This window comes from Crassostrea angulata, chromosome 3 (genome assembly GCF_025612915.1).
Source record: "Crassostrea angulata isolate pt1a10 chromosome 3, ASM2561291v2, whole genome shotgun sequence".
Lineage (NCBI taxonomy): Eukaryota > Metazoa > Mollusca > Bivalvia > Ostreida > Ostreidae > Magallana > Magallana angulata.
The window spans coordinates 52,736,471-52,761,359 of NC_069113.1; the positions used below are offsets into that span (position 1 = coordinate 52,736,471).

General features: G+C 33.3%; 1 protein-coding gene across 2 annotated transcripts; it reads right to left on the bottom strand.

Annotated features, from left to right (window-relative positions):
* Positions 1-2,417: 2,417 nt before the first annotated feature.
* Positions 2,418-23,985, bottom strand: LOC128176491 (uncharacterized WD repeat-containing protein alr3466-like). Of its 2 annotated transcripts, XM_052842880.1 has the most exons (22): positions 23,716-23,985; positions 21,867-21,957; positions 19,903-19,990; positions 19,468-19,564; positions 19,193-19,301; positions 19,034-19,102; positions 18,742-18,810; positions 18,405-18,588; positions 18,128-18,221; positions 17,924-18,022; positions 16,712-16,802; positions 16,380-16,587; positions 15,847-15,943; positions 15,519-15,658; positions 14,464-14,514; positions 13,148-13,273; positions 9,911-9,963; positions 9,595-9,696; positions 9,125-9,311; positions 6,219-6,334; positions 4,457-4,550; positions 2,418-4,248 (listed from the first exon to the last, which is right to left on the bottom strand). In XM_052842880.1, exons 1-22 carry the CDS (start codon positions 23,816-23,818, stop codon positions 4,012-4,014), a joined length of 2,505 nt encoding a protein of 834 aa, XP_052698840.1. In that variant the 5' UTR covers positions 23,819-23,985; the 3' UTR covers positions 2,418-4,011. The 2 variants fall into 2 exon arrangements, with proteins under 2 accessions (XP_052698840.1, XP_052698841.1); XM_052842881.1 differs by lacking the exon at positions 14,464-14,514.
* Positions 23,986-24,889: the final 904 nt, after the last annotated feature.

The following is a 24,889-nucleotide window of genomic DNA, read 5'->3' on the forward strand; positions in this document are numbered from 1 at the left end:
CATGAGAAATCTATTTGACACGTGGGTAAAATGTCTCTTGAAATAGTACAATTACAAATTCTTTTGCAAGTCTTGTCTGAAACATACAAATATCATTAAACAAACATTTAATGCAAAATAAGATCGGTTATAATAATGAACGCGGCGGCCCCGAACAGAACTATCCTACATATAAACAAATCCACGTGCGTTTGTGATATGTGTGTGTGTGTGTGTGAAGGGGGAAAATCAAAACAAAGCAATCACACTATTTGAATAAATGTCTATTATTTCATGTAAGGATAAGAAATAGAGGCGGATGTATGTGAATTTATCAATTTTCATATTAGTGCACAAACTAAAAAAAATGAAAATTTTAACAAATCTTTAATTTATGCGTTTGTGTAAAAAAAAAAAATCTTTATAATTCAAAAATTCCTATGTGTATTAAGATTGACAATTAACAAGTCAAATGAGACGTTTACTGAACATGATTGTAAGTACGTATATATCAGGGATTCTATTGCCCACTTGTAGATTTATAGCTTATTTATCTGGGTTTTTTTTTTCAAGTTTGCTTAACAGCTTAACAAAAACTTATATGTCAGATCATAAAGGTTATTTTGAAATGTTTAATAAACTAAAAACAAAATAAGATATTGAAAAACCATTCGCAGTGAACATATTAGATTTCAAACATTAAGACAGTGATTATTTTGGTTTATGCACGTCCACGATATTTCTAATGATATGATAGAGACAGCGAATGCGGTTATCATGACAAACGATTGAAAGCAAAACAATAAAGGAGATAATTCCAGATCGATGCACTGATTGACAGAGGGCGACAAATCTGCTAAAAATTCAATCATATACAGCGTACACGCGGAAATTTACCTGATCTCAAGGCCAGCTCCAACAGCCCATAACTTACTATGGTGACTTAAAATCCCACTTGACATGAATGATGTCAGTCTTAACTGTACTCATACGCTGGCCCAGTGACTGGGCGTGGTTACTTATAAACGTACAAGATGTGAAATTTTCTTAAAATATATGGAGACCTATGACCCGCTCGTACATTTCGGGTTTTATCTAATTATTATTATTATTAACAATATTTTTGTTATAAATTTACCTTCATCATGAAAGATATAAACTATGTGATGAGTTACATTTTGTAATTATTATTGTTATATTAGTATGATATATAGAAGGAGACGGTAAAATCTCTTTAAATATATACGATGTTCCAAATGTCAGATCGCCGAGTGAGTTTTAATATATGTATAAACTCTATCTAAATCACTTTATAATTTATTTTCTTTCCTTTCCTATATTTTTATTTAGTCAAACGGTACCTGCTATATATGGAATACTATGCTATAGTTTCTCAGGGAGACGAAATTCCGCCATTGTCAGAGGAAAATGATGGGGGAGGGACTCGCGCTTCTTATATGCTTATTTTCAAAGTTGCTTCCATTTTATGTTGCATGTCTATACAAATTCCAATTCCTGAAGTGAGCTTGAATACCCCCCCCCCCCCCTCTCCTTCCCAACAACCAAAATTCTTAGCTACGTGAACATGTATGACTACACTTCAAAGTCTCCCACTGTGTCAAATAAAAACTACATATAGACCTATGTACTCTGTATAAAATCTATCTGCATCACCTACCAGCTGCTTGACACCCGGCGTGGAATTAACAGGATTAATGCGGATTAGGCGTGTGGCTCACAGTGTATACCAGCAGGTCTGTACTCAGATCTCCCCACTAACTGGCCAGGTCAACAGTTCAGAAGATCAATACCCACGGTAGTTGTATATACACATTTATTTATATACATCAATGCATAGGGAACACACGCATATTCTCTTTATGGCGCACAAACAGGAAGATTTGATACATCCCAGTTTGATATATTTGATCAAAATCCACACATTAACCCAATATGTGTTATCAATTTCTTTCAAAGGTTTAACAGTTTAAATGGAAGAATTAAGTTCATTATAGATATAATTGTAAGACAGAGTAAAAAAAACCCCAACAACCAACGATACATATACCTATGATACAAGAGGGAACTATCTTTACTGTAAGTATATAAAGATTATCTAAGGGGTAATTCATTTTTCAAACAAACTTAACACATTCATGTTACTAGCTTTATTCAATAATCAAAAACCAAGATATTTCATCCTTATGTTCTACAGAAGAGATGGTTTCATATTATTTCTGTTTTTTAACTTCCATTTTGGCCCCTCCTTAGGGTGATATGTGATAAATTTGGGTGAAATGCAGTGATTTTAGACCAGGACATAACAATGAAACAAGTTAATTTAGATACAGCTCACTTTAACCTTCTGTTCAGGTGAGCTGAAACCCAGGAATAAGTGACTAATATCAAATTTATAAAACTAACAAAAAGAAGAAAACTATGACATCATATAAATTTTAATGAAAGCAAAAATTGCACAAAATAAACATTCAGAATAATTATTCAAAGATTGATATACATGTATATGTTCTTTGTATCAATCAATAAGACACTTCTTTCTCTTCAAAGACTATCATAGATGCACATTAGAGGACGGATGCACCAGTAACAGATTCACAATGTAACAAAAATGTGTGTTAAGTTCACAATTCACAACCCTGATAAACGTTGATGGTCATGGTTAAAGTTTTGGCACACTGATTTTCATCACACTCAGTTTATTTTTAACCCATATAATCATTTTGTAAATTTGGGTATTGCTTCAATTAAGGATAGTCTCAACTGAAAAGAATCCACTTTTTTTTAAAATCAATGATAAATAGCAAAGAACTGTCAGCCATCAATACCTTTTTAAAGTATTTCTAAGTATAAACACATTCATCATCTAAATACAGGAGCATACAAAAAAAAATAAAGTCAAGAAATGCATGAAAATGGCAATCACATAAAAACGATTCCAAACACTGAACTACTCTAGCGCAAACTGGATGAATTACATCACTGTGGTGCAGACTTACGCTATTATCGTAAATATTTGAATTAATTACAATAATCTGAAAGGAATACGACAGTCACAAACTGTCCCCAAATTCTTATATACGTAATGAAAGATATTTCTGCACCTAACTACCAATTCAATAGCAACAGCATGCCGTGTATCAAGATAATTAACAAATTTCTATTTTTGTTGGTTTCTTACTGTTTGTATATGTGAGAAATCATCATAAAAAGTTCTTTACTGCATATATACCATTCTACCTGAGAAAACTTTTATAGCAGGCCATTTATTCTTGGAACAAGAGGCGACAGAACTGACAATAGGCAGTGAAAACACACAAAAACCAACACAACTCCTCAGGAATCTATGTCTAAGAAATACCTCCTTTTAAGTTATTTATAACATATTAGTGGAACAGTGAACTAGTTGGAAACAAGTATGGACAATATGTGAACACACAGTCTGTACAAGAGGAGCTCACAAAATCCAAGAGCCCGTGTCACACTGACTAGAGACAGGTGTGGGAAAACGCACAAATACCGCCGGCTTACTCAGAGTTACTTCTGGACAAAAATATATTCGAGACTATACATACTGATAAAAAAAATTGTACAATGTACATAATATATATATATAGAACTATGAAATGTAAAAAATGAATAAAAAGTGCATCTATACATAGAAATTATAAAATAAAGACTTTGTATGTAAATAAAATACTCTTTGATAGCATATAAAAGAAGATGATGTTAACAAACTAATTTTCATCTCAGAAGTCCTTCAACCCTGGAGGTAATAAATACATAAAATGAATAGTAAACATGTAAATGATACATAAAACACATTGATCTTAAAAGACTGCTTTGCCTGACATAAGTTGTTCAATCAATTTTTAGCATTCAAATGAAGACAGAATCACAGATTTAAAGCCCTTTAAGTCAAATTTTGGCATGATTAAATTAAATTAACTTCTTTACATGCAGCAGGATCTGTTATCACAATAAGATTATGGCACACATGTTGATGATGAAGAATCACACCTCTTCAACCTGTAAATCCTCTTCGTCTTCTTCAGGAATCTTTGCCATCTCTTCTTCGCCATCAATGTCAGAAAACGCCACTTTTTTCTCGGACCCTGAGGTGGTTGGCTTATCACCATCTCCAGAGTTCAAGGTCATATGTTTGTTATCATTCTTCGGAATCACCCTTCTCTTTGGTTTTTTCCAGGCATTCCAAACTCTGATAGTTTGGTCCCAGGAACAGGAGACATACTACAAGGAAAAAGGTCAAACATAAAAGGAAGAGTGTATAAAATGTCAAGGCCATAACTTCTGACCTTTGTCTTTAACTAACCATAAGAGTCTGTAGGGATTAAATGGATATTTGTTAAATGTGTTTCATTTTGCATATTTAATTCAATACAAATAAAAGTGTTATCAAACCATTCCTCTTACTGTCTTCAAAGTTCACAAACTTTACCTGATTTCTTTCTGGAATGTGGATGATACTTCTGACAGCATCTGTGTGACCAACATTAGTCTGGACCAAGCGGTAATGTTCACAGTCATATACCCTGTAACAGTAAACAAACCTGGCTACAAATCATAAATCAAACAATAAAGTTTACAGCCATTTACAATCTGAGTATAAAACACTTGGCTTTAGACCATGAGCCAAATGATATGTTAACAATCACCAACCTTGTAACAGACAACACACCTGGCTACTATTATGGTACTTATTAGGTTTGTTACTGGCTGACTATAGAAATATATCGGGTTGATCAATCTCATAGATGGCAAGGTGAAGCCAAGCCGTCTATGAAATTAGCAGCCGGATATATTTCTATAGTCAGTCAGTAACAGTAAAAGATAAATAAGCTAGACTACAGACCATGAACCAAACAATGATGTTCATGAACCAACCAATGATGTTCACAGCCATATACCCTGTAACAATAAATAAGCTTGGATACAGACCATGAACCAAACAATGATGTTCATGAACCAACCACTGATGTTCACAGCCTTATACCCTGTAACAGTACCGGTAAATAAGCTTGGATACAGACCATGAACCAAACAATGATGTTCATGAACCAACCAATGATGTTCACAGCCATATACCCTATAACATTAAATAAGCTTGGATACAGACCATGAACCAAACAAAAATGTTCATGAACCAAACAATGATGTACACAGCCATATACATGTACCTTGTAACCAAATGATACACCATACAAGGCATACATACAATAGTTGTTTAACTATAATACCATGAACTAAATGACAAACTTCAAATTTTAACAAAGCTTGCTACAGACCATTAAACAAATGTTAATGTTTATTGTCAAACATCCTGTAATAGTAAACAACCCTTCATATTGATAATAAATCAAGTGATTATAGCTGGAAAAAAACAGTATTACAAATTAGCAAAATGCTATTTTAGCTCAAAAACAAAATTTTGATGCTTACACTAAATGTAATGACTTGTAATTAAGTCTTCATTGCCCTTTTTTCCAAACATTTTAAAGAACAGGAACATTGTAAAAGCATTCCAGTTCATGACAGGTAATTATAAGACCTCATTTATGTCTCGTAAATATATGTCAAGCAATTTATGACCTGACATGTCAACTCAAGACACAATGATACATCTACCAAAACCCCTTGTATTTGCTTTGACAAAAAAAAATTTGATCCAAAATGGTCGCTGAAAATGCCTTAGGAATTTGTTTACCTACACAAGTTAAAAGTGCAGTAATTAGGATGATGATATTCTGTCTGGCATTCATAAACAGGTTCTAGAGGAATTAAAAGTACTTCTTTTATAAAAATCCACTTTACAAAGGTGATACAGTGTAGGAAATGTTTTCCTCTTGGTTACAAGAGCTGGACACTGTTTTTACGGTTTCCCAGAAAACATACAGGTTTTCCTTCTTATTCTACCTACACAGGCATTCTACAAAGAAATATTTGTACATGTTTTGTGAACCAATGAAAATATTTCCGAAATGTTAATGTCCACTAGACACCACACGAATCAGGTATCTCTACGTAACATGCTCAGTGACATACTTCATGCAACCACATACGCATTGTATTCGCAATAAAAAGAATGCTTTCTCACTGGACAAAGTGCGGTCAGAAGGCGACTTCATGGTGATTGGTTATTGAAGTTTGGCCGTCACATTGACCATAGAATGACACAGGATGTACGGTACAATCGTACTTACCTGATGGTGTTCTGTATACCAGCTACAATGCTTCCATTCAGCTTGTCTATACACATGCAACAAACTCCTCCCTGTGCAGCCAGAATTTGCTCACATTCATTGAGGCCACTTCCAGACTAAACAAAGTAAACAGATTAATTAATCATTGAATTTGCCCTCTTTGAACTAATATAAGATTGTTTAAAAACTTTAGGTCAAAATTTATGAATCTGGTTGAAAAAAAAAAATACTGCATGCTTCAAGTACACTAATGAAGACATAAAGGTCCAAAATTTTTTGATATTTTAAATAATAAAACTCAGAACATAAGAATGTATTCAAAGTTTAGCAGCGCAATTATCAAGCACATGTTAGCTGGCGAAATCATGAAATAAAGTTCTGGCTATTTGTAAAAAATAAAGAAAATTTTGCTAGGATAATCTGTGACAAGAATATCTTTTAACAATACTAGACTTTGACCAGTGCGTGCACGGGTTGACATTGCATATGATATCAGACATTTACGAAATAGGTACATCAATGCTATAGAAATAATGCCTGTTTGGGAGGGTAACAGTTGAAATAGACACCCCAAGGAAACCAATGTCAACTGACGTGAAGCGGAGGTTGACAACGGTTTTCGAGGGGTTTCAATTTCAACTGTTATCCTCCCAAACAGGCACTTTTTCTTTTATTATACTGAATGTCTTAATTTTAGTGAATTGTTTACTGCTTTTATATAGAAATGATGTTACGCGCATAATTTACGCGCATGTAACAATTCGTTGTGTTACCCGTTGCTAAGTGTGTTGCTAATGCTGAGGGTAATAGATAACCAAGATTTAAGCCTACAATAATGCTATAAATTAATTTCACTACATTCTGTTTAGTTAGAATAATCAAACTGTGTCTCGAGACAGGCCTTCACCACAGTTTAAATGCCTCCCATATACCCGTAATGTAGCAGAAAATTGCAGAATCACTCAGAAACGATTTTGGAGAAAATTAATGAAACTGCATTGAAAATAACAGTCAAATTATTCATTACAAACCATGCTGATTGTTGACATTCGCAACTCTCTGTATTTTTCATATTAAATGCACTGAGTTAGAGTTACATGTATCTCCCGTAAATTTATTTGATGAACAGAATATATATAGCAAATTTCCAATGAAAATTTACACGCATTTGTATTATCGTTTCTGAGTTAATCTATGCAATTGTGATATTGTGCAAACATAAACTAAAGAGCCTCCCGTGATTTAGTGTGATTGTAATGCACATGCGCAAGATTGTAAAATCCAAAAAATCCAGATGATTTCCAGAATTTTTAAAGGAATTTTCGTTGATATTTAATAAGCGAAGCTTGATTAAGAAAAAATAAAAACAAATAGGTAATCTTTAAGTACCAATTGTGTTTAAAATATATAAAACAAAAGACAGCACTCTTCCAATTTCTCAGTATTAAAGGCCAAAAATTCAAGTCTATTATTTTTATATAGTAGTATACCGGTAGATAATAGGTCCATGTGTATGTGTTAATTTACTATAGCGTGATGTGTTACTAAGGAAGTCAATATTAAACCAACATGTATAATCAATGTATGTTATTTATCTACGTAAAGTCAATTCTTGTTATCTCTAACTAAAATCCAAGAAATTAAGATATTAAGGGTGAAAAATATAAAGAAACATTGCTTTAAACTATTATATATGAGCATACTGTAGTTTAATTATTCCATATCTAAGATGGTTGAAACTTTTTAAATCACAAAAGAGACAGTGGCATATTAAAAAGCTCAGATATCTAAGATTTTTTACACAATTTTGTGACTTAGTTACCCCCCCCCCCCCCCTAGATATACATGCATGTTATGTTCAAGTTTTGTGTGAGAACTAGTAAGAAAGAAAGATCCAAGAGAGTTGTTAATTACTGTGAAATTGTATTTATCATATGCATTGTTTAGACACATGCAGGCTTTCTTTGTGGGTGTTTTATGCAAGCTGATAATGAAGAAGGATGAGTAAAAATGTCGAAGTCAGGGACAGTCGGGTGGTCAGGGCTGAGAGTCAAGGTCACAGCAGGTGTCAAAGCCACATGGTTAACACATGGTTTTATGAGGTAGAATTTGGGCTCAGATACTGTAACATCATACTGTGCTTTCCTTAAAAGATATAAACCCTAAGTGAGAAATAACTAGACAACATTGAAATGGTGACCTGATCAAAGGGCCCTGCTTAACTAATGGACAATAGGATGAAAAACATTTCAAAGAATTTTACTTTGACCATGACCAATAACTTAGATATTTTCCAGCTGGCGTAGAACTTTTTTTTTGTTCTCATTATCCCTTACTTACAGGCAATTTTGTTTAATCTAAGAATAATTAAGCAAATGGGAAATGATCTTTGGTCTAAAACCAATAATAAAGAAGTCTGCTATGACCTTCTCGTTGACTTGATTCAAAGTAACTGCACACCATTAACCAAAAAGCTCTGTATATGTGTAAAATGAGCCGAATAGGGTGAAGTGGAGAGTATATATGCTGTTTAAAGGATTTTTGTGTGATCCAATATGACCTTAACACTTCACGTACAAACATCATCCAAGGTTATTGCATACTTTTTGATCACAGGCACCATGTGGATAATATATGAGCCAGATTAGACAAAAGGGAGAGAATATATGCTCAGGACAAGAATTTTTCATATAATTCTGCTATGACCTTAACCTTAGACCTTGAAACATAGTTCACAACCACTGCAGTTCCTTTACTTAAAGGCACTCTGTGGGTGAAGCATAAGCCAGATTGGGCCAAGGGGTGAGAAAATATGCTTTGGTCATTGATCCCTGATGGACACACGGACAGACGAACAGACAGACTGTAATTATCACAACATTGATATCATTAATTAAAACACTGACCCAAATTCTAATGGTTCCGTCCTCAGATCCCGTTACCCACGATCCTTTGCCATGGATGTTCCAGCGTACACAGGTGACTTCACCCTCATGACCTTGCAATGTGTTGACCAAGGTCATTTTAGCACCATTAGTGGAAAATTTTCTTATATATACCATCTTATCACTGGAAGCGTAGGCAAATTCTTTGCTAAGAAAGGAAATTTACAACATTGTTTATAAGTAAGGAGATATTGCCGAAGTTAAAGAGTAAACTAGGAGATCCAACAGTAGGTCTATCAGTAAGAAAATTAAAGTCTAGCAACATTCTGATCACTAAAAACATACTGTATTAAGACAAGAAAACTCAATTAAAATATTAAAATGTATTTCATTTTAAACTACTGAGTATGTTACAAGTCAAAAGTTCATAAAACTATTTTAAACAAAACCTCAGTTTATCTTTGACTTGTTCGTTTTGAGAGTACACTCACTGTTTGGGTGAGTAGTCCATGTCCAGAATGACCCCATCACAGGCGAACTCCAAACTCTCATAGGAAGCACCAGGGGCTGTGTTCCGGAAAGTCCCTTCCAATCTAAAAATAGAACAGCAAGCTCCTGATAAAATCATTCCACATGCATCAACCGAGAATTCAGTGTCTAAGTCTAACAGAGTATTTCTATCATAAAATTAATTATATTCAAAACAATCTATCATCAATCAAATACTAGTAGTTAAGGAATAAAATCCCATGACAGTAGAGTGCTAATAGGAATGTAATCCCTTCAACTCCTACTCCCGCTACTTACGTTCCCTTCTCCAGATCCCAGATACAGATTCTCTTATCCCAGCCTCCACTCAGCTGTACAAAGGAGAAAGAAATTCAAATAAATTAAAAAACTTAAGGGTTTATTAATAATTTACCTCATTTGCTATAAATTTTGGAGGTTTTGACAGTCTTACTTTCAGAAATATGATTGTTTTACAATTTCTGCAATTATACTATCGTTCTTTTGAAGAACTAATTTAAGTTATCTTTGTGTCTATTTGGCCCCATCGTTGGATACCCACGGGAGATTGCATCTTTTACTGATCACCGGGTGATAAGTAAAAAACGCGATCATCTGTGGGTATCTGTCGACATTTTTGCCCTAACTATGAATGCCATTTAGAACTACATTTTTAAAAACATTTTATTTCATTACATATCAAGATATACAAACCAATGAAATTTTAATTAACAAAACACTTATCATTGATAAATAAAAGACGCTATCACCGTGGGTATCTGACAATGCTAAGATCTGTGCATGTAGAGAATTGTCAGAGTATGAACATGTTATTCAGAAAATTTCGAACAAACATTATCAAGAATGTTGTTTGTTCATATAATCTATAATCTTTATAATTTGGTAAGAGGGGATGTAATGCTGATCATGTTGCAGACACTACTTGTACTTGTCATTGTGACAATATCCACAGAGGGACATCTTGTTGTGAAATTCAACTATTACTACATGCAGCGTCTCATGGCCACTGATATTGAAAAACGTAATGCTATGGTCATACAAAAATAACAGTATACATACACGGTCTTATTATTTGTTATTGTATAAGGTGGTGACACCACAATTAAATACAAGTGTCAAAATTTAAGAATAACAAATCAGAAGATTTAAAGATTTTTTGGACATTAAATGCATTTTAAATGAAAAACAAATTGAGAACCCCACCCACTGGTGATATGTCCATGGAAAATTCCCCCTGTGTCACTTAATATAATGACTCAATGATCTAAGTAAGGGACAAGTAGTCTTAAAAGGTTTGGTCATTAACAAATGACCCTCCTAATCATTAATTCATCACGAAGTACTATTACACACTAAAGGCATTTCTCTGTATGCACTACAAATGACAGCACATCTATTTATTCATGCAGCGTACTTTGTAGCAAATGAGAAATTAGTGTAATAGTTACCTTTGAATGCATGAGCAATATAAAAACAAAAAACAAATTGTTTGCATTCGTCAATCACGTTCATGCATAGCTGATTAGGTTATGTTTGTTAGTGTCAGGTAAACTTTCACATAATCTCCACAAAGTATGAGTCATACTATCTCTCTCCTTTTTTTGTCTTTAGGGCTGTCGTTATATTAGGAAGTATCTATTTAGAGCTTGATATATCCAACACGCCTACAATATCTATAAATAAACTATTTCTTTTTTAACAAAAATATATCATCACACTCTTGCTAAGGGCGTTTCCTTAATTTTTTCTTCCATTAAACTTTTGTGCATAGTATCATTCATTCCTGCATATGTTTAAATTTCTTCAGAGAAAAAAATTCCATGACCTGAACATGATTGACTCACTTTCATTGATTCATTATACAATTAACAATTTCATGTGCAAATCTAACCTTTGTAACAATTTTTCAGTTTAAAGGTCTGTGTATGGATTTTAATTCCATCTCATTAGCTAAACTATGTTTTAATCACGTGTGCACAATTCTAAATGGATTATATAAATTAAATGATGATTTTTTTTATTTTCTAATTTCTTACCTTCAACTAACTCAAGGTACCTCACTACACCCAGACTTATACTTTTTAAGGCACTGTCACAGGATGGCAATTTAAATGTTTTGTTAAATTGTTTATATTGTTTAATTCGGTTGTATATCGTCGTAGCTCAGTGGTTAAAGTATTGGGCTTCTGAACCACAGATCATGAGTTCAAATCCGCCTGGAGCTTTTGTTCATGTTTACTGAATTACTTTTTCGAAAATGTAATTTTTCATCCAAAATTGCACATTTTTTTGCTTATTTGACTTAAATTCATAATCAAGTAATTTTCTGCTGATTTGAGAAAATATTTCAAGGTGTAGTGAGCCACCTTAAGGATGCTTGACTTTAAATAATCAAACTGGAGGTATAAACAACATTTTACTCAACTATTAAGGATACTGTTTGGTCAACAAATTACCCATCAGATCTGCTTCAAACTTTTAAAACAGTTGAACTTTGATATCTCGAACACTGATATCTCCAATACAATGGATGTGTCAAAGTAATTTGTAATTACCAACCACTTAATTTTTTAATAAGTTTCATATAGTTTGAGATAACAAAGATTGACTGTATAACATTCTTGGCCACAAACTATCATATAGTGAAAAAAATTGCACCAATAATAATACATTTATTCCAACCAACAGAAAAACAGATGTAGTGCAGAAAATATTCTCAGTGTTTTGGTTCTAGCATGGAATGGAGCCTAGCAGAAAGAGTACATGTATATGAATGTATGGTCAAAGTATAATCTTCACTACAAAGCATGTTAATCTCCTTCTCCTATCCTTCCTCAAGAGAAGAAGTACTGGTAGATTGCCACCCATTATAGTAAAGATAAGGTTCTACTTGTCTAGCTCTGCAGACAAGTTGTTGTACTGACTAAGGCTTTACTCATCTAACCCTGGAGACAAGTTGTACAGACTTAGATATAAACAAAAGACCCTACTCATCTAACCCCGCAGATAAGTTATTGTACAGACTATAAGGCTTTATTCATCTAACCCCGGTGACAAGTTGTTGTACAGACTTAGGTATAAATATAAGACCCTACACATCTAATCCCGGAGACAAGTTGTTGTACAGACTAAGATATAAATATAAGGCCCCATTCATCTAACCCTGGAGACAAGTTGTACAGACTAAGATATAAACAAAAGACCCCACTCATCTAACCCATGAGACAAGTTGTACAGACTTATATATAAACATAAAGCCCCACTCATCTAACCCATGAGACAAGTTGTACAGACTTATATATAAACATAAAGCCCCACTCATCTAACCCATGAGACAAGTTGTACAGACTTATATATAAACATAAAGCCCCACTCATCTAACCCATGAGACAAGTTGTACAGACTTATATATAAACATAAAGCCCCACTCATCTAACCCATGAGACAAGTTGTACAGACTTAGATAAAAATATAAGACTTTACTCGTCTAACCCATGTTATTGTTGTTGTACAGACCAGATATGTTGTGTCCATCCCGTGCTCCTTGCCGATCACCACCATGCTGGTAACGCAGCTCATGTGTTCCGCAAACACAAACTTACAGACAAAGCCCGCCACACGATTGGTCACAGAATCGCTCTCCTGTGTATCAGAAAAACAATTACATTTAGTTACAGACTGATCCTGACTTTATTGAATCAATATGAGAAATCATCTTTATCTATATATATATATATATATATATATATATATATATATATATCTTATCTGATATTTTCTATCATCATGCAATGAAATTTGAAGTAACAAGAAACATTTCGTGTAATATCTTTCTATATATTTACTCCTTTAATAACAAATTAAGAGATTTTTTTTTTAATCTGGAAGAAAAAATTATATCAATATTAATAAGAGCAGAAAAACCAAAAATCTCCATTTACAAAAGCAGTCCAAAGAAAGATAACTCTAGACAGACATCCAACACCAGAGAAGAACATCAATATAATAGGGTTACTTTCCTTTGTCCCATTAACCTTCGTAAATATATTTATATATATATATTCTTTAACTGCTGGTCACAATTATACATGAACTATAATATAAAAAAATATGAACCCAGACCTAGGTAGGTTTAAAATATCAATAAAATTATTGAACAATCACTATAATATTAAAGATATGAATTTTTTGGTGCCACCTTTTCACCTGAAGGTGTAAGTAACCACCAGAAACCAAGTCTAATTTCTATAAAATTCCATTACTCTGTGTGCTATCTTGGTCACTGCTCAACCTTCAATGTATATAATAGACATTCATTGAAAAATCTAACAAAAATTCTACTTAAATTTACTTTATATGCATTCATGTGATATATATTATTTATTGCATAACATAAGCACTACTTTATGTGGTAATAAAATGTTTTCTCATTCTTGTGAAATAAAAAAGCATGTGTAATTATTTTCCCATGAGAGTTTTCTGCTTTGCAAGTATTGAAGCCTAACAGATGTGCCTTATCCTATCAAAGGCATACAGCATAGAACAAATGACATTATCTTTATAAAGCTGCAATTATAAACTTCTGTGGAAATCTATAAAAAAAAAAGAAGACGAAAATCTAACTAAACACTCTAGAATGAAACAAATTACTATAATCCTATTTGATAATAAACAGGGCTGAAAATAAAAGCATTTAGAGTTGTACATAGCAGATCAGATAGCTTGTTGAGTGGGTCAGACATAGAAATCATTGATATAACAAATAAAGCTGGAGACGAAAGTTAGGAAAAATTGGCAAAAAATAGAGTACTGCACTCGGTTATAGAGAGTACCGATTTAACACTGCTTATTTCTTCTTCCTCCTCGTCAGCTGTCTCAACCTCCTTATCAATAAACAAGACGCTCATTTCAGTCAAAATCAGAAATTGTTAACGTAAATCTGGACGTCTGGAAATTTCTGGGTTTTTTATTTGTGTTTTTCTGTTTTATTTGTGTTTTTTCAGGTCAACTTTCAATTAACTAAAATTTTCCTTTTTTGATAAGTATAATGGAAATTGAGAGAGAAATAAGTTCAGAATAATTTGAAGATTTCGAAAACAAAATTTCAGCTTCATGCTTGCTAAATAATCTAAGCCTTCATTTCTTTTGTTAACATCAAACCAGATTTATGTACAGCACAATGGAAAGAGCTGCATATAATTGTTTAAAAAGCACAATGCAAACTCTTATATACATGTATACCATTATTATAAGCAGATTTTAACACTTAGAAAAAAATAATGCTATTACAAGAGAGAAAAATAAATGGCATTGTAGAATACATGCATTACAAAAGGCTGAATAGATGCATGAAAAGGACTGTATTGATTAGATTAACAAAGTTTAGATTTACAGAGGTTTGAAAATTGCATCAGATTACACAGACAGAGAAAACTGGCAAAAATGTGTATGCCTGACTATTTATTACACATAACTGTCATACATGCAGTGCTTCGTTTTCATGAAATTAACTTGTAGGACTAAGTGGATGAACCAGTTTCAATATGAGTGTCTTATGAGTGGCTTACAATTATAGTTGGAGTGTTATAGCTTAATGTTTTTTTCCCCCAACAATTAACACACATGGGTATATAATTTGATAACAAGACTCCTGCTTACAAATGTATTAGAAAAAGTATTGTACTACTAATAAGGTAATTTCTTTTTACTTTGTTGCTTTTCAAGACCCACAAGCCCAATTTATTTTTGAAAAGTCTTGAGAAAAAATTGATAATTGACGTTGATAAAAAAAAATAAATGGCCTCATGTTGGAGATGAATGTGTCAGATCAATGAAAACTGTGTGTCGGACGGGTCATCAAAAACTGACAGATACAAGTGGCACCTACCAAGGTGTTGGGTCTGTTTTGGGGCAGTAGCTCAGAGTCTGGGTCCAGCAATATGCTATACTTAGCCACCAACTTCTCCATATCCATGGGTTTCATGTCCTTCAAAGCTTTCACTGCGTCAGAATCAAACGCCCACACATCTAAAAAAAAATCAGAGGACAGCTTGATTGGAAAGATGCATAATTAATGAATGAGAAGTGAAATGGTATGGAAAATGATTCAAACAAGAAAACGATTAAAGATCTACAACAATTGCTTTATATGTCAGATCGCCATTTACTGTATCAAAGTAACTCCTTTTGTAGTAAAAAAAAAGAAATGTAGTTACAGATATTGCTGTCTTCAGATGCAGCTATGATGTAGTCAAATCTCTCCACGAACACTATCTTCAGTATTGTTGTGTTTGGATGGTTATGAACTGATGGCTATCAAAAAAAGAAACTCAAAGTAACTATAATCAAATAATTGCTTGAAGCAACCATAATGTGCTCTGACTCTGCTTGCATAAGCTTGTGTTACATTAACAATTAACTGACTGTCATTAAGTCAGATATTAACAGATATCAGACAACAGAAGATTATTTAGATCACATGTATCTTAATAATCAAATTCTATAGATTCCTATTAAACACAATAAATAAATATCTGTGTAAAATGCAAAATACATTCCTCACAGATTTTAAAATCTTACTTTCATTTATCAAACGATGCAAACTATATGAATTATAGAAAGGTTTGGTGCTTGCTATTATACATATTCTCATGATTTGGTACAATTCTGAAATTGCAAGTACTAACATAAAATAAGGAATCCACATTATTTAAAAGAAACACAAATTAATTACTACCCCTGGCCTTACCGGTGGTATCAGCGGTTTGTTGTAGGCGTAGTGACTTCTGACATTGTTGATTTTCTGTTTGGCCGCCTCTACTTTTGAGGACTGTGTGTCGTGGTATAGCTTGGAGGGCGACTGGTTGAGCTGCTGTTCCAACAATAACTCCCTGGCCTTACTCCCCACTTTCTTCTGTTTCTTCAGTTTGTTGTCACTCAGCTGATATAGCTCTTTACTGAAAAAAAACAACAAAAAGGACAAACATAAGTTTACTGGCAATCTATCTAAGCTGAGGTCAACTGCAGTATTGCAATGTTTTAGTGAATGAAGAGGGAGACAACTCTTCTGTAGACACTGACCTGTACATGAAATGATTGGACTGCATTCTTTCCCACTTAATGATCACACCTTCATTGTCTCCAGAAAATATCAGAATAGGAACCTTCTTAGCTATAAGTGAAAAATAATGTAGATTTTCATTAAAATAATTGATCATGTAAATATTTAGAGTTTTACATCAAAGTTCTTTTAGGTGTTAACTAAGAGACTTAAACAATCATAACAAAAGTATAAATCCCTACCATAAAAACACTTAGAACACTCTAGATTTACTGGAACACTTACTGTAACACAGACATATACTGTAACACAGACATATACTGTAACACAGACACTTACTATAACACAGACATATACTGTAACACAGACACTTACTGTAACAGACATATACTGTAACACAGACACTTACTGTAACACAGACATATACTGTAACACAGACACTTACTGTAACACAGACACTTACTGTAACACAGACATATACAGTAACACAGACACATACTGTAACACAGACACATACTGTAACACAGACATATACTGTAACACAGACACTTACTGTAACACAGACATATACTGTAGCACAGACATATACTGTAACACAGACACTTACTGTAACACAGACATATACTGTAACATAGACTCTTACTGTAACACAGACTCTTACTGTAACACAGACTCTCTCAAATACCCGGTACTGAAATACATGTACTGACTGTAACACAGACACTTACTGTAACATAGACTCTTACTGTAACACAGACATACACTGTAACACAGACTCTTACTGTAACACAGACTCTCTCAAATACTGAAATACATGTACTTACTGTAACACAGACACTTACTGTAAACTATAAACTGCAACACAGACTCTCTACACTACTGGAACACTTAATGTTACACAGACACTTACTGCAACATAGACATTGTAACACAAAAAACTTACTGTAACATAGACACTTACTGTAACATAGACATTTACTGTAACATAGACTCTCTCGATTATGGTACTAAAATACTTACTGTAACACAGACACTTTCTGTAACACAGACACTTACTGTAACACAGACTCTCTCCATTACTGAAATACTATTACACAGACACTTACTGTAACACAGAATTTCTAGATTACTGTAACAGAGACACTTACTGTAACACAGAATTTCTAGATTACTGTAACAGAGACACTTACTGTAACACAGAATTTCTAGATTACTGTAACAGAGACACTTACTGTAACACAGACTCTCTAGATTACTGGAACATTTCAGTGCTGTGATACACCCTGATGGATTGTATTTCCAGACCACTAAGTGTCGTCTACTTGTTGATGCTGAAAAGGAAATTTTCCAGATTATAATACATTGAAAGATCTAGGTCCTCCCTGCAATGCACAAATCTAGGTCTTCCCTGTTATTTACCATTCCAAGCTACTGACCTATTACTTCATTGAGCTCCGGGATGTACTTCAGAATCTGAAGCTGGTATTTCTCTTCTTCCTGTTGCTGGAACGTTCCGATGAAATCAGACACCTGCCAATCAGAATTCATTTGTGCAGAATAAATTTTTGTCATGTCAAAATATTACAGAAAATTTATTTATCAAAACATTTGTGTTAATAATTACCGGTGTGCATATTCTGTAGAGTACTAGTTCATTTTTCAATGTATTATAATGTAGCTTATCAACAACTGCTACTGTATTTATCAACTTACGTTATCCCCTGATTTAGGGTCAAACAGACTGGCATAGGATGTCCCCCCTGCCACCCACACAGTCTTGTTACGTGGAACATAGCAGATCCCAGATATGGTGGCCAAAAAATTGTCCAGTTTATGAGTGAACTTCCCATCAATGGACCAGATCTTCACTGTCTTATCAAAAGACCCCGTCATCAACCTTAAACAGAAGTTCAAACAAATCAAAGGGCCAAAACGAGCACTCAAAAATCATTCAAGCAAAGACTGCCTTTTAGTTGAAAATGTTTTAGTATATTGTATGGTATACACAGTCAATCTCATAATAACCAGCCAAATTTTAAGTTAGCCTCACCACTGATTATTTTCATGGTCTTTTTCCAGCCTCATACAACATATTCCTGCATCATGAGCTTTTGGATGCCTTAAAGTATATAACATAATATTAAACTCATAATGGTACTCATTCACTCGATCATTAAAATACAAGTATATTGAGAATATTTGTACTTGTATGTTAAATTTGTTTTCTACAAACTCCTTCTAAAATGGCATATACCCGGTATATTTGCAATGCTTAATTAGAATTCTATATCATTTATCCTGAGTTGGAGACATGAATCAATGGTGATTGAAAATCTGCTTACTGATGAAGGGGAGCCAGGCTGTTGTCGCGAGTGTAGGAGGAGTCGTATATCACTATCTTCTGGTCATATCTGTAACACAAATCCAAAACTATACAGATAACTTTGCTCACAAGTTTCTGTAAATGTACTAAATATGAAGCTACTTAAGCGTGGTCTTACCCTGCAGAATAAATTCTTGACTCATGGCACAATATACAGCGCACAATATCTGTGTGCTCCCGCGCTATGTACAAAACCTCTGTGTTAATGACATGACCAGATTCTTTGTCTAGAATGAACAAAATTGAATATAAAATAAAACAAAAGAACAAAATTGAATATAAAATAAAACAAAAGAACAAAATTGAATATAAAATAAAACAAAAGTTATAACCGTATGAACTGAAATAGTGGGAACAGAGAGAATAGTTATAGTGCAGTGTATTGGTACCAACCTTCATCAAGGTCATATACACGGACGCTGCCGTTGACACCACACACTAACTGCTCACGTCGGTAATTAATGGCCATACAGTACACAGGCATACCAATCTACATTGAAAAGTACAGGGTCAAAGAAAGAATGAAAAGTGTAAAATATACTCATCTACTTTGAAAGCCGGTCAAATTTACATATCTACCAGGTATATAAAAAAATAAATTCACAACTTCATATCTGAAAACATCATCGGAACCCACGGGTTTCTATCCGTTACACTGCTTTCAGAAAATGCTTTGAAAGCAGTGTAACGGAAAGAAAACCCGTGGGTTCCGACGATGATCTGTAAAAAAATATTACCAATTCAGAAAGCAAAGATAGTTCCAAGTAAAATGTGTTTTCAATATGCTATTTTTTCATAGTTTAATTGTTTTTCCCTTTGTTTACATACTGGTATTTTATCACACACAGTTCCTCCGGTGGACCAAGCTATAATATTCCCATCATTAGCAGCTGACAACATCAGTTTGGGACTTGCCCTAAAAATATTCAAAACAAAATATAAAATGAATATTTACCTGTAACTAGTGAACCTGGGTTAATAAATATTAAAACAATGCTATATGAGATACTGTAAAACTATGACTAAGTTCAAAAGCTGGTATTTTTTTCATAAATATCGGAAATCAAAATCCTAGTAATATGCACACATCTGATATATGTACGATTAATCTGCAAAAGAACAAATTCCTATCTTGAGATCTGTAGGAAAGGTTATCCATACAATGAGGGTACCCTATATGCAATATTTTCCCTAAAAATGACTAAGTTCAAAAGCTGATATTTTTTTTTTATAAATTATTGTAAATCAAAATCCTAGCAAGATGCACACCTCTGATATATGTACAACTGATCTGCAAAAGAGCAACTTCCTATCTTGAAAACTGTAGGAGGAGTTATCTGTACAATGAGGGTACCCTTTTGGCAGCCGCTCGCCCGCCATTTTCACCATTTTAATAACCGGATTTTTCCTTGGAAAACCCAGTTAATAAAACTGTGATTATATGGTTAATTCAGACAGAAATGTTTGGTTAAATTTCATACAAATTTGTTGTTGGTTAATGCCAATGGTCATTTGCTTGCTGTATGGACTCACTATTCAAACATTTGCCAGTACGTGTCCTAATGACATTCTAAAACTTGATACAATGTATTAATTTCTTAATCAGATCAGCTGCCCATACCGGTATATAAAGTTGACCAGTCCACTTTAAATCCAATTAACATTGAATTTTTAAGTTTGGTTATGATGCTTTGTGGTTCTTTATCCAGATTTGAGTTGACATATTGCACACACAGCTAGAGTTTTGTCATATTCATTCCTTTCATTGTAAAGCTAATCTCGCTTCAGGTTCTTCACTTTAATGGATTTGTGGGAAGAGATTAACTTGTTAAACTGCTAAGTTATTGCCCAAGGTGTCCACATTTGTGAGAGTCTCTGACTAGCATTCCAGACGAACTGTTTGTTGTACATATATGTACTTCATTCTTGGGAACAAATCTCCATTAAACCTTATACATGTGTCACAAAACTTTGAGCCTTTGACAGATAAGACCTCAGGAGGTCTACTGTCCACTGTCAACATTAAATCCTCATCGTCAAAATTCACAATCAAAAACCAAAAGCTGCATTGTCTACCTGGAATTTCTTTATCAACAGTAACAATACATGTACATATAACTGGAATTTTTCGCTGTTGTAAATTTTGCTTCCAAATTAGGTACATGTATATTTAATTTAACAAATTTTATTTTTTGTGATTTGAGATTAATAATATATTTAGGAATACTGTATATCATAAAATTCAATGTTTTGTGATAAATTGTTTTGCAATTAAAATGATACCTCAAAATTTAGCAAAAAGCATGCATCGCTTGGAGAAAAAAAAGTGATACAACAAATAAAATATATTGCAGATACTGGATAGGCTTTTGCAGAATTTATAGCAGAAACCATCAAACTACATAAATTAAGGCAAACATTATATGGAAAGAAAATGTACAGCCTCCATAATACATGTATTGTTGATAGTACAAATACACTTACCAGAAGATAAGTTACCCTTACCAGAGGAGTGAGAAACCTTCCTGAAGATTAAATAACCTTACTGGGTGTATTCATTTGCTTCCTCCAGAACTTGTCCCGAATATCTCCATTGTCTACCTGCTATTTGGAAAGTAGACAATGTAGATCTACTGGAGACCTCCATACTGCAAACGAGCAAATTAGGATTACTCTTGCAGTTCTCCAATCAATCGACCAAACGAATACACCCCTCAGAAGAGTAAGTAACTTTATTGAAAGTATAAGGTTCCTTAAAAGAAAAGTAACCTTCATATAATAGGTAACCTTACCAGAAGAGAAAGTCGGTCACCCATCCTTTGTGTTCATATGCTGTCATCACCAGCTTCCCCGCCTCTGCTTCCCAGAACTTGATCACACCATCTAACAGTTGTATAAACAGATTTACATGTAGTCTAGAGCGTACGTATCAAATAATTTCAAATCAGGCGTAATTGTTGTACAGTAATTATATGATTATGTTTCAGTTTTGTTTAGGGCATGTTTACCAGTAATTATATTTATTGCAATTATTGTAAGCCTACTAGATATATATTGCTAACTCCTTTTTATAATTTTTTGAGCAATGCTATAAGTAATGGACATATGAAATAAAATGATTTTGATTTTGATGTGTCATGCAATATTGTTACTAACAGACAGTATCAGAATTCTAAAAAACCACAGGTTTTCTTACTATATTATCAAATAATCTTACAATCGTTTTCTGCAATAAAAGCTGTATTAAGTTGGACAAAAGAGTGTATGAGCTTTCTCTAATTCAGAAGACATTAAAAGTCTGCACAGTCAAAGTAACTGTATCTTATGTGGAGTTTTACATAAGTAAACATGTGGTTTTCATTCCCGTGTTTACTTCTCCTGAATGGTGACCTTTGTTATTTGTCATTTAAAGGAAGCTGTACTCAAACAATGTATACTCTCTTTACACACCAGTGAATGACTTGTTTGCAAAATTTTTAAATCTCTGTATTAAAGACTTGTTATTTTAATATTAAGATGATTTAAAGGACGATCACTCTTCAGGATAGCATGACAAACTACACAAAGAATTTACTGTGTACATATTTCAATCTCACGAGAAAGAAAGTTAGATAAATATTTTGTTTAGTCAAGCCATGCAAGATTCCAAATCCCTATATAATTTATATCAAATTTCATGTGTTGTTTCAAACACTGCTGTTTTAAACATTAACAAATAATTCATTTGCAAGTGATTTTTTTTATTGATCTGACAAAGGCATTTAGATTAAGTTTCGCTTTAAACAATAATTGAACTAAATTCATTCATTATACTTGTAACATTATGGCAATCAACAGTCTAAATTCAAAGAATTCTCAAATTATTAAACAACCGGTAATTTTAGAGTGTTTAGTTTATTAGATATTCCACTCCTCTTTTTTTATCTTATTGCTATACAGATAATGGATTTCTAATTCACCTTTCCGTATCTATCTGTAAATTAAACAAATATAATATTGATTGAATTAATCATTTAATCCAGAAACTTAATGAATCTATTTATTCAAGGACAGTAACTCGTTTACAAGTTTTCAGCGGTCTGTTGTGTCATTTACAATGTATGGATTGGTACAAACTCCTATCTCTTTATCCAGTAACTTTATAAAATATGTTGATATTGGTCGTATTTCTATTCTCATCTCTCCTCGAGTCCCCGTCTTCGACCCTTTATTTAAAAAAGTCTCTAAATAGCACATTTTTCTGCATCCTTTTTGTAATAAATTTAACACACTTACTTCATCGAATTGAAAAGAACATGAAATGAAATTCTGATGACAACTTTATAATCTTCTTGCTAAAATGGTAAGCAATGTAGGACAGTTTTTTGTTTCTATTTTCTACTAAAACCTTATAAATGAAAAAATAAATATCTGATATTGAATTGCAAAGAGACTCAATAAGGTTGTCGTTAAGATTTCATCACACATTTTACTTTGAGATTATTTGGCCTATAAAGGTTTATTTAAAGGTCTTCGAGAGATACAAATGTATAGATATTTATCATTACAGTAATAAAGCCACACTCTTTTGTATGAATAACATTGCAGTGCAAAACATTCCAGCTGCAATCAACACTCAGTAACCCCCAGCGTTGGTCCTACCTTCACACCCTATCAAGATCTCTCGTCGTGCCGGGTTGTATCCGATAGCAGTGAGCGCACGGGTGTGCGTGTCCCGCAAAGTGTAATGCTTTTCCATCGCCATCTTTGACAAACAATAAAACGCAAACCATAAATTCAAGCTTTACAGAGTCTTCATGTTTAGAGATGCGAATAGTTTATTTCTGGAAGCACTGAACCACAGCCTCTTTCACCCATTAATCCCATGTCAGTTTTACCGCCATCAATGTATTTCTTGACAACAACTACTTCCGGTTCGGAGAAACGTCATTAATTCGGCCGATATCACAGTCGTTTCAACTTACGCAGATAGTATTTTTAAAAAAAAATCAAATAAAGAGGTCACAGATAAGTGACTGAAATCTGCCATATATATATATATATATATATATATATATATATATATATATATATATATATATATATATATATATATATATATATATATATATATATATATATATATATATTTTTTTTAATTAATGATGAGAACATTAATAACAAAATTAATTAAACGTTTTAGAAATATCAAATTTTAGAATATTTTACAAAAAGAAAATGTTTTAAAAAATTTTGAAAGGTAATTACAAAAGCCCCAGTGAAATTCGAAGTCATGACTTACAGAATTGATAACGCTCCAACCAACTGCGCTACGCTGTCAGGTAACTTTTGAAAGAACAACTTTACAGAATTAAAGCATAATTTTATTGCTTATTTCGGTAGAAGGTGCGTCAGAATACGGAAGTGTCCCACAACAAAGTGCATCTACACGCAGCAAGAATTTAACACGATTCAATTTGGCCACCAAAATTGTATATTCTGAGGTAATCATTTATGCTGTTCGACTGTACCAGGGTAGGGGGGTGGGGGTTCCAATGGCTATTTCCTGGATGTTTACTATTAATATAAAACAACTTCGTCTGGGAAACTGGACTCCTTGTTCCCCTTTGATCTGTCAATAAAAATCAGTATTATAGTGAATCATTTATCTTAACCCTTTGTGTGCTGACTTGTTTTACGGCAACTTATGTCCCAGTACTGAGTTGTTTAAGAACATCAGCAAATTTAGTAGCATATCGTATTTAACATTAAGTAATTTTAGTAATTGTTAGCTTACGCTGTTGAAATTTGTCACAGATATTGTTTAATATCAGCT